An 11,560-nucleotide genomic window follows, 5' to 3' on the forward strand; every position below is an offset into this window, starting at 1 on the left:
CACCATGTGGTGGATGAACCCGGGGAAGGAGGTTCTGAACGTCGTCAGTGGATGTTCGATAATTATGATGGATCCCGCTTGCTCATTTCGAGTATCCAATAATTCTAGCTCTTCAATCGTATCCTTGCCCCGTACGTGGAGAACATGGATATGAACCAGGTCAATTATGGAATCGGACAAGGTGCTCACTCTTTGAGGTGTTGTGCGTCGTTAAATTGACTTTGTCAATAGGCCAATTGACGCTCACAAACCTGCGAATGAAAAAGGGCGCGCTAGATAAGTTTCGGCTTCCAGTCGACGTGTTAGAAGGTGCGTTTTTAGCTTTTGTGTTTTTAAACTTAATTTCATAGTGCTCAGGACACCTTGGCAAGTTCACCCTCTCCTTGCACTGGATGAATTTGGGAAACCAGCCTGTGGAGGTCCTGGTCGAGGATGTCTACATCTTGGTAGTTCCATCAACACAGTCTAGTTATGACCCAGAGGAGGAGGAAGAAAGAATGCAGGCGGCCAAAGCCGAGCGCCTCCAAAATGCGGAACTATTACACATGCGCGGGCAGGCTGAGACCTCTTCAGGTGAGTAGCAATGATTCGCGTTCCAAATATAAATCTCTCATGGTTGCATCCCAGATAGTTCTCCACAAAACCAGGGACTGTGGCAAAGCTTAATGGCCAAAGTAATAAACAACTTACAAGTCACTGTCAAGAATATCCATATTCGTTACGAGGACAAATTGAGCGTTCCAGGGGTACGCCACTGCTAACGGTTTATCGGAAACATAACTGAATATCTCAATCAGCATCCCTTCGCTGCGGGACTAACACTGGCAGGGTTTGAAGCAGTCTCAGTGAACGAAGAGTGGCAGCCCTCATTCATCGAGAGCACCGCCGGGGCCATTCACAAGGTCATTTCAATCCACATATGTCGGACGCGATCTTACTCTCGATTAGCTGGCAAACCTACAATCTTTGGCAGTATACTTCGATACCGATTCCTTAAGCATAGCTGGCTTACCTCCCAATGAGTCCATACAAAAGTTCCACGATATGGTGCGTTGGCACTGATGCCTGGGCAACACCCACTAATGAAGATCAGATCGCATCCGGAACTCAAACTGCAGAGCACCAATTCATATTGAAGCCAGTATCCGGAGAAGGCAGAGTCTGTGCATAGTGCCATCACCCCCTGCTTATACTAACCGCTCTTTAGGTTGTCGTGAACCATAAAGTGGACAACCATACACCTCGTTTTGACTTGCAACTATTATTTGGTGAGATAGGCGTCGCATTGGACGACCATCAATACCGAGATGTGATATCTCTATTGGATATGTATCATGTGTATATTAGACAGCACCAGGTAATCAAGTTGGTTGCCCATTCCAAACAACAGAACTTACTTCTCCCCTAGTATCGAAAATATCGTCCTGGTGATGAGGAGTTCTCCATCAATACGGCCAGTGCCCGATTACACTTTGCTGGAATAGCGATACTGGAAGAAGTGAGAGAGAAGAATAGGAAGTGGACATGGGCTTATTTCGCAGAACGTCGGGGCGACAGAAATAAGTATGTTGATCTGTTTCAGCGAAAACAGTTAGGCGCGCTACCTCTGATAGTAAGCATAATGTACTTTTTTCCACCTTGAAGCACTCATCATTTCAATATACAGGACCAGAAAGACTTGGACGCTCTAGAAAGAAAACTTTCGTATGAAGATATTCGATTTTACCGATCCATCGCTCGTTCTAGGCTTCGAAAAGATACAGCATTGCGGAAAAGACTGGAAGAGGACAAGACCAAGCAACAACCAACGAAGCAGAGCTGGTCCAATTGGCTATGGGGTTCATCTGAAGACACCAAGCAAGAAGACCCGGCTTTTGGCGGCCCGATGACTGACGAGCAGCGGCAGCAGCTGTATGAGGTCCTCGATTACGACGAGAAGAGCGCAGTTATCGAGGCTCTTGAAGCACCGCGAGATTCATTGAAGGCTCGCCTATCAGCTAGGCTGAATAAAGGTTCTTTCGTTCTGAGAACCGATCCTCATGGGACGTCTGATGAAATCATCTCCGTCGTCTTTGACGTTTTCCGAGCCAATGCCATCCAAAGGGCAGACAATTTGGAGGCTTCTGTTTCACTTGGTGGATTTGGTGTATTCGATGGTACTACTCGAGGGACCCTCCATCATCAGATCGTATCCGTCAAAGACATTCCGAGTCCCAGGGACGAGCAGGACCAAGATGACTCTTTCTTATCCGTGAAGTTCGAGCACAAGCCACTTGACGAACGCGCTGATAACGCCTTAACCGTTCGCATGCGGCATATGGAAATTGTTTACCACAAAGGATACGTCGAAGCAATTTACAAATTCTTCAAACCTCCAGAAAGCCAGCTCGAATCCGTAGAGGCGCTACTGGTAAGACCATATCGATCTTAATACAAAAGCTAATGAGCCTATAGAATGCTGCCAGCCAAACTTTAGAAGGATTGAGCAAGGAAACACGAGCTGGGTTGGAATTTGCGCTCCAGAATCACAAAACAATCGACATACAAATGGATATGAATGCGCCTGTCATTATCATTCCAGAGGAGTGAGCTTTCCGGCGGGCGTACCTTGCATATCCTGATCTTGACACTAGTGTGACGACGAAATCGTGCAAACATTTACTTATCGATGCCGGACATATAGCAATTGAAAGCGATCTGGCCGACAAAGAGGCTATTCGAGTGGTCCATCTCAAGCGCAATCAACAATATAGCGATGAGGACCACAAACGACTCGAGAGTCTAATGTACGATAAGGTGTCCCTGAAGTTGAAAGATGCCCAGGTCAGTTTCAAACGGTTCCTATTTGTAAGCTTCTTATGCTCGATGTTTTCTGCAGTTCATCCTTGGTAACGATCTGGAATCCTGTCGTAGGGCTTTGACATCGGAGAGCAACAATGCGTTGCACCTTGTGGAGCGTATCAATGTTGACCTTCAGGTCCAAAACTCCATTGTACCATCTGTTTTGAGTCTTTCGAGGTTTAAGGTGTCGGGAAACCTTCCGACTTTGCAGGTCAACCTGTCTGATACCAAGTACAAATCGCTAATGCGGCTTATTGATGTCTGCATACCAAAGTTCGGCGATGATGATACACCACTTGCACCAGATCACGCTACTGCAAAGTTCCCACTTGCTCCAGGTCTTTTCAGTCAAGGAGAACAAGAGTACAACCTTGAGGATGACGCTGAAGGCGACGATGCTGGTGTGTCTAGAGATGAGTTTTATGAAGCGAGCGATGAATTCGTTGATGTGTGTCAATCCCCTGTACTAACCAGGAGTCTCTATTAACGTTGCCTTTAGCGACCAGATATCCATCAACATATCTTCGATTTTGATTTTCGTGTGGATGAACTCAAAGTTCATCTGTACAAAGCAACAGCTGACAACGTCGAGAAAGCGCTTGGCAATGTTTCTCTTGACAAGTTTTCATTGATTTTTGCATCAACTAAATATGACATGAAGGTGGATGTGAATCTACGGTGAGTGCGTTCACTTTGTCGTTATAAGCTGCAATTGAAATTTAAATAGGGCGCTTTCCATGGATCTCGTTCAACCAGACGCTGATTCGATTAAATTTATGTCTTCTTTGGAACTGGAGTCGTCGCAAGACAAGGACCTCTTGAGCGTTACCTATACCCGTATTCGACAGCAGTCACCCCAGTTCTTCAGTGTCTATGACGGTGTGGAGCAAAAGGTCGACGTGAGGATTTCCACTTTTATCTTCCGTGCAGCTCCCGAACCGGTCGTCTCGTTATACGATTTCATTGTGACCACTTTCGTTCCTCATTCCATCGACCAGATGGGCGCGCAATCAGTGCATTCCGGTGCACTGGGGACAGGCGCTTCAAAGTCAAGCAACGCTGAAGGAGGCAAAATACATGTGGCAGTCAAACTAGCGAGCGTTCAAGGTAAGGGTTGATCAGTCTACACGTGTCTTTAGTGATTTACTTGAAATAGTTGTACTCGTGAACGGGCACGCGAGCCTGGCTACGCTGTCTTTGTCAACGGCAGATGTTGACGTGCTGTTGCGGCCTAAAACCCTGCGCGTATCTGGCCGTCTTGGAAGTTTATCACTTAGCAATGACTCCGAACTATACGCGGTCCGACCAGAATTTGATCAGATCATGTCCATCGAGGGACAGAACTTCGCTGAATTTCTGTACGAGACATACGATCCGGACGCAGAAGCTTACAATGGCGTCAAAACTTTCGTGGATTTGAAGGCAGCCTCTGTCAAGCTCCATTTTCTAGAAATGCCTCTACATGACATATATTTGTTCTTAGTGAAGCTTGCCAAGCTGAAAGGTTTGTACGATGCTGCAACGCAAGCGGCGGTTCAAAGTGCACCAGAGATTGAACGGATGCGATTTGACATTTCTATCAAGTCGCCTATTGTCGTATTTCCTTCAGATGCTAATCACTCGCGAGACGCGCTTGTACTACGATTAGGAGAAATCTCGGCTCGGTCATCGGAAACAGAACCTAACAGATTTACCACTGGTTTAAGAGGAATACAACTTGTTTCCAACATCTATTCTGGTGGCGAACTCTCTGGACTCAAAATCATTGACGATACCGACGTAACGGCGGATGTAGCTCAAGCGATTAGCGTTGATCGATCTCATGCTTTCGACCAGCCTGATACACAGGTAGGATGCTCGTCTTTGCGTGCACGGATCCTCTGTTAACTTGGATTAAAGGTTGTAGTCAAGATCTCAGATGTCCGACTTCATTTGACACAGGTCCAATACGGAATTCTTATTCGCTTAAGTCAAGCGATACCCAGAGTTCTGGCCGGGGCCCCCGAAGGGTATGCAGAAGCAGAATCGGTAGCGTCGGCGAGTCCATTTCCCGATGCTACAGGCGATTCTCGGCAAACGTTGGTGCAATTAGGACCCGAACTACGGATAGTATCATTCGCAGAGCGTCGCAATTGGACTACCATAGATTTGGTCGTGGCCGTCGACACGGTGAAGCTTCATCTGTACGACGAGCTAGCTACCACCGCCGCTAAACTCAAAGAACATGGTATCGCAAGGTTTGCCTTGAACCGGAGTGAACTTCGATACAAAATACTATCAGATGGCTCCGGTGAAGTACAAGTGGTGCTCAAGTCATTCACTATGAGCAATACTAGACCGGGAAACACAAAATTCCGAGAAATTATCCCCGCTGCACAGCACGATCGCAATCAGTTTATGATTCTCTATACCATGGCTGGAGGTTCCAAAGGTCCATCTTTGGCTATCTTGACTATTGATTCTCCTCAGATCATCTTCGCTGTCGATCCTGTCTTCCGGTTGATCAACTTTTTCACCAGCGCCTTTGACTTAAGCGACGTAGAGAAACAAACTGTGATTCCAACACCCGATAGTCTCGAAAGGGAGAGCACTAACCAGTCAAGTCTGGATTTCCGTGTCGACTTACACAATGTCTCTGTTAACGTCCTCGAAAATGACGCTGACGCCGATACACAATCTATCAAGCTCACTATCAAGCAAATAATGCTATCGCAACAGGTATGACTGGTGACACGTAAATATACGTACCCGCTAATATAGCATCGTTAGGGCGTGCTTGCGCTCACTATCAACCGCTTGGGAATGTCGCTGATGTCCATGGGGAAGGACTCTGAGACCGTCCGATTTTTGGATGATGTCGATATGACCTTTTCATTGGATGGTCGGTCAACTATGTCACAGCAAATGACAAGTATTGAAGTCAACGCTAAACCCATCGTATTTCGAGCGTCATACCGTGATATCAAGCTGATCACTACCATTATTAACAAGGCTATCGAACTTCACGGAAATTCTCGGTCGGATAGTACCCCCAACAGAGTCTTTGGATCTCAGTCTATTGCCGATAGGTCCGATAACTACGTATCAAAAGGGTCGTCCAAGAGCGCCACGAGAACTCGAGCTTATCCAGTAGGTAAAGCTCGTATATCAATGTCAAAAGAACAGGTAGAGCCATTTTCCCCGAGTATATGCTATTTTGTTGATGTGGCGCCATTATACTTAGTTAAAAGGCTCTTTCGATGGATTCCGTCTTGTCTTGATTGGAGACATGCATGAGCAACCGATGCTGCATCTCAAAGTGAAACGGTTTATCGTCGGGGCCAAGGACTGGTCTGGTGCTGTAAGTCTTTTGTATCAGTATGGAGAAGAACATTTTAACCACTTCCTACATAGTTGCACGCTACGACCACAATGACAACACATATCAGTTACTGGAACCTCACGAATTCTCATTGGGAGCCTCGTATGTTTGTCTCTGTGTAATGGCCTGCTCTTGTTCACATAGATTTTAGTGATTGACCCCTGGACATTTACAATCATAGTAAGCTTACCATTTCTATTACTTACGATGTCCTGATTCAACGCGAGACAGGCTTCCAAAGAAGATGCTGTTAGCGGCATCAATATAGGACTTTCAGCTCGAGAACGTCTCGACTTGAATCTCAGCACAACTTTTGCAGAGTTGGCCATCACTACGGCAAACATGTGGAGTGAAGAAGGAGAACGTGTACTTCAAAGAGCCCGCGGCAGTTATGCACCTTACCGCATTCGAAACAGAACGGGCTCTACCATCCTGGCATGGTCAGAAGTCACTAGTAGAGGTTCGCACGACGGGGAATCTATCAAAATCTTGAATGAAGAGACGAAAGACTGGCGATTTGATGACTGGAAGGCTCTGAGAGAGGTAACTTCTGTCTTATTCTGATATAGCCCATGTTAAAATATCAACAGCATGTTGCATCTTCAGGACAACACTGCATAGGTGTGCAGGTGGTCGGTACACCTTGGGAACGGATTGGAAGCATTCCGGTCGACAGAGAAGGAGAATTTACCTTTCCTTTGAAGCCGCCAACCGAGAAGCTTGTGAACCGCCTACTGTGCGAAGTCAAAGTCATCGACAATGTCAAAGTCGTCACAATACGTTCCACGTACAAGATTGAGAATCACACGCTATATCCTTTAGAAGTTACGCTTGTTGATGATCACGGTCAACCCGTCCATTCTCTCGAGAAAATCGTTCCTGGTCAGGACTACGCTATACCAATCGACGCCGTTGTCAGTCATAGGATCAGAATACAGCCTGATCGTAGGTTGCATTTTGGTTCAAAATTATGTCATTGAAAGCCTGTTTTTAGAGGGATTCGGGTACAAGTGGTGTCCCGCGATCCGATGGGAGGATTTGATTTTGACAAAAAGCTTTACTGTCAGATGTCCCCATAGTGATCCGCGTGAAGCAGCGTTCCGTTTCCAGGCATGCGTTGATACTGATTTCCGCGATTCTGGTTTGCGGTAAGTGGATTCCAGTTTATATCGGCTGATTATTAAACGCACTACCAGAAAATATCCCAAGATCAATTTGAAACTTCGGGCACCTCTAGAGTTGGAGAATCTACTTCCTTACAATCTCCAATACAGGGTCTACGACAAGGACACCGACCAGAATTGGCGAAGCTACCTGCGTAAAGGAGGAATAATGCCTGTCCATTCCGTTGAACTTGGTCACTTGGTCTTGCTCAACGTTGACATAGAGGATAGCGGTGGGTACTCGCGAACTCCCAGAAGAAAAGCATTTAATTTGTTGTAGTGTTCGAACAAAGCGAATTTGCCATCATCAATACCGACGAAAATTCTGATTTCGATGTAGAGAAGCGACTTAGTCTCAAAGATCCTAAGGGCAGAAAGCTAACGCTCAAATTGAATTACGTGTCCGTCTGTCTATCTTCTAACGTTGACACAAACATAACTTTTCGCAGACGGTATCCCGATTCAGGAGGGGCTTTCAAAGTCCAAATATACAGCCCTTATGTTGTTGTGAATAAAACAGGGTTGCCTTTCGCTATCCGTTCGGTTCGATCGACACGATCTCAAGACGTAGCGGGAGATGATCGTCAAGGTTTGTTTAGGTTTTATCCGCACCTTGCCATTCCATTGACACCATTCGGCTTATAGAGGAACTTAAGAAGCCAGTACCTTTTTGTACGTTTTATTCGCCTTCAGACTGGGCCGTTCATTGACCTCGCCTCAGTGCTATCACATCAAGCAGGTAATGGGCACGAGTTCTGTTTGAAGTTGGGGGAATCCGCTTGGTCGAAGGTCTCTCATTTCACGATCTTTTATCTGGATCTTGATTTCACACCACTGTCTTAGCATTTTAGCGTGGAGGCTCCCGCCGCAGAAACTGCCCTAGTTGTGGCATCTCAGACATCGAAACTAGATGAGCTACATGTCGGACTATCCTGGGGTGAAGGATTAGGGAAGTACAAATTAACGAAGGTCTTGACACTTGCGCCTCGATTCCTGGTTACAAACAAACTCTCCGAGCCCATTGTTTTTCGCGTGCATGGCGTCGCTCTAGGAGACCGTTCAACGTTGAGTCCAGACGAACGATGTCCCCTCATCACTCTTCGCGCCAGCCCCGAGAAACTATTAACCGTAGCGTTTCCAGGGTTAAACGCCTTTTGGTGATCAGAAAGAGCTTATCAGTTTTCTTAACGCTAATGACTTTTATAGGTCACCGCCAATCAATGTAGAAGACATAGGTTCCGTTCACTTCAGACTAAGAGGTCCTGGAGGGAAGAGCAAAGATATGCGCTTGATACGAACTGATGTAAAACTCGACGGATCAACCATTTTTGTGTCGTTTGCGTCGGGCGATAACGAATGGCCTTTTCTTATAGAAAACGGCAGTGATTCCGCCTTCTCCTTTAGCCAACGGGTATGACTTTGGTTGCACTGGCGATATCTTTCGGTGGCTTAAGTTTTGTATAGGACACCCGTGATGATAACCGTGCAACAAAATCAAATCCTGCTTATACAGTGGCTCCTCATACGTCCTTACCGTATGCTTGGGATTACCCTGCTTCACGAGACAAAAAGATTACCCTGGCCGTCAATGGGTCTCGTCGCGTCATTGATATCATGGAAATCGGCAATCTCGTCCCTTTCAAATTTAACGTGTGTTGCACGTTTTCTATGATGACTAGTATCTCATCAGTAATTCCAAAGGACGGGCAACGCAATCGAGTAGTTTCTCTCGATGTCCGTGCAGATGGACAAAGGCAGATTTTGCGAATTACGAATTACAATCCAGAACAGAGTCTCTACAAGCCCAAGAACAAAAGTCTGTCTGGTTCTGTCTTGAGACAGGATACCATTTCAAGTGCGGAGGCTTTTGAGGCCATTACAGAGGATATTGTCCCAACATTTGGATTCAGCATCAACTTCGCCGGCATTGGGATCTCGTTGGTCAACCGCCGATTAATTGAGGTCATATTCGTGTCAATGAACACATTGTCGTTTAACTATACGAACAGTCCTGTGGTTCAGACAGTCAATATTTCTTGCGGGAGCCTGCAGATTGACAATCAACTACATGACGCACTTTATCCAGTCATTCTCCAGCCCACACCTATGCCCAAGGAATCCAACGGGGTTGCTCCCTCGCCAACTGTACAGGCCTCAATAATCTGGTTAAATGATGCAGGTAATGATCATACTAGGAGAACATATTCATTTACTAATGTAATTCAGAACATGGTGTTTTGTTCATCAAATATTGTTCCATCCTGTTGCAAGCATTGACAATCGAAGCTGACGAAGACCTTCTTTTCTCTATCTACGACCTTACTCAAATTCAAGGTGCCTCTTGGGAGGCGGGTGTAGATGAGTGAGTCTTTTGGTGCTCGAATTCGGATGGCAATTGACGTATGAATTAGTGTGTTAATCCAAGACGCTGATGTTATACCAGAGCCAAAAGGAACAACTGCTGGTCAGGAACTATACTTTGAAGTGCTGGAACTACAACCCATCAAGTTATCCTTATCCTTCATGCGTACTGAACGCGTCAGCAGCGAGGAAAAGTACGTCGCAGTGATTTCAATTTCAAGGAAGTTGTACTCAATATTTTCAACTAGGCTTAGCATCAGAAATCCTCTGGCTGTCGTTTTGAACGCGTTGACGATGACGGTGGGAAACATCAATGATGCTCCACTGGAGATGAACGCCCTCGCGATAAAGGATATGCGCCTCAATTTTCCGGAGCTTCAGAGCCGCATAACTTACCATTATCGACAAGACGTCCTTCGTCAGCTCTATCGTATCCTTGGATCGGCTGACTTCATTGGTAACCCTGTCGGTCTCTTTACCAATGTCAGCTCTGGGGTCGCAGACATCTTCTACGAACCGTTCAATGGTGTTGTCATGCACGGTAACAAGGAATTAGGCATCGGTCTAGCTAAGGTATAAAAATCCTTGCGTTGGGTCTATATCTATCTAAACAAAGATCAGGGTGCAGCGAGTTTCGTGAAGAAAACAATCTTCGGAGTTAGCGATAGTATGACAAAGTTTACCAGCAGCGTTGGCAAAGGTCAGATACCATTCTTGTAGTTCGCAATACTTTTGACTCCGGGTCATAGGTATTTCAGTGGCAACTTTCGATTCTGAGTATCAAGCTCGTCGAAGGATGACCCAGCGTAGGAATAAACCACGCCATGCCATGTACGTAGACATGGATTATTTTGTAATCCGAAGCTGACTAAGTGCATAAAGCTATGGTGTAACCGCTGGGGGGGAAGCTTTAGCGACTAGCGTTGCCAGTGCCTTCGAAGGCGTCGTGGCACGTATCTGGTCAATCTCCAGTTGGCGCAGTTGTTAATGCTACCATCAGATGAAACCTTACGAAGGTGCCGAGTCTGGAGGTGCGTATGGATTCTTCAAAGGCGTCGGGAAAGGGGTAGTTGGGTATGTGGGCTGCTTTGTCCATTTTGTCTTCTTATATTTTTCTTTTCAGAGCCGTCACCAAACCTGTTGTTGGTGTTTTTGATCTTGTGTCGAACGTATCGGCAGGTAAGGCATCAACCACTCTAAGGTCTACAGACCCGAATTTTCCCCGTTAGGTGTGCGGAACACCACTACTGTATTCGACAGCCCAGAGAGGGATCGCGTACGCCTGGTTTGTTAAGCCCTTTCTTTTCTTCTTAAAACTTGCCAATGCTTTTCTGGTAGCCTCGTCTGGTACCCTCCGATGGTGTCTTAATTGTAAGCAATTTCCTTTTCATTGTCAGGCATTGTGAACAGGATGTATAGCCATACTCATCTCGTGATGCTATGGGGCAATACTGGATGCGAGATCTTAACAATGGTATCTATCGCAAAGAAAGCTACGTGGCTCATTTCAGTTCGTAGTTGATCTGTTTTCATTTTTTGCGTCTGTTGATGTTCTTCTAGACTCCCCTGGAAGCGACAACGTAGTACTGCTTACGGCGTCCCGGGTGCTATCGTTTTGGTCGAAAAGGCTCAGATTAGACTGGGACCTTCCGTTCACCGAGGTTCAAGGAGTGACAGTTGAGGATACCGGCATTCGTTTTGCACATAAGGCCGGGAAGGAGCATGACAAATTCGTCTTCATACCAGAAAAATCTTCTCAAAGCTGGTTCTTCGACAGGGTCGCCGGGGTGGTTAGAACTTTCAATCTGCGGCGTCGAATGGAAGGATAAACCTT

At 46.1% G+C, this 11,560-nt stretch overlaps 1 protein-coding gene across 1 annotated transcript; it reads left to right on the forward strand.

Annotated features, from left to right (window-relative positions):
- Positions 1–4: 4 nt before the first annotated feature.
- BT62DRAFT_962351 (vacuolar protein sorting-associated protein 13) lies at positions 5–11,555 on the forward strand (the record flags this gene model as incomplete). Its single annotated transcript, XM_043188638.1, has 46 exons — positions 5–43; positions 109–181; positions 232–309; positions 358–573; positions 628–746; positions 798–902; positions 949–1,047; positions 1,094–1,159; positions 1,208–1,357; positions 1,409–1,612; positions 1,667–2,410; positions 2,455–2,585; positions 2,634–2,823; positions 2,879–3,283; positions 3,341–3,519; positions 3,569–3,948; positions 3,998–4,689; positions 4,741–5,559; positions 5,611–6,006; positions 6,065–6,181; positions 6,235–6,304; positions 6,354–6,382; positions 6,434–6,745; positions 6,793–7,147; positions 7,197–7,350; positions 7,399–7,598; positions 7,646–7,766; positions 7,815–7,954; positions 8,011–8,037; positions 8,087–8,154; positions 8,209–8,522; positions 8,572–8,776; positions 8,830–9,015; positions 9,067–9,544; positions 9,592–9,727; positions 9,777–9,920; positions 9,975–10,299; positions 10,348–10,426; positions 10,476–10,557; positions 10,609–10,672; positions 10,727–10,800; positions 10,850–10,905; positions 10,956–11,011; positions 11,065–11,097; positions 11,146–11,236; positions 11,287–11,555. 46 exons carry the CDS (start codon positions 5–7, stop codon positions 11,553–11,555), a joined length of 9,270 nt encoding a protein of 3,089 aa, XP_043044019.1.
- Positions 11,556–11,560: the final 5 nt, after the last annotated feature.

Source organism: Guyanagaster necrorhizus (assembly GCF_019112545.1).
Source record: "Guyanagaster necrorhizus MCA 3950 unplaced genomic scaffold BT62scaffold_4, whole genome shotgun sequence".
In the NCBI taxonomy this organism is placed as follows: domain Eukaryota; kingdom Fungi; phylum Basidiomycota; class Agaricomycetes; order Agaricales; family Physalacriaceae; genus Guyanagaster; species Guyanagaster necrorhizus.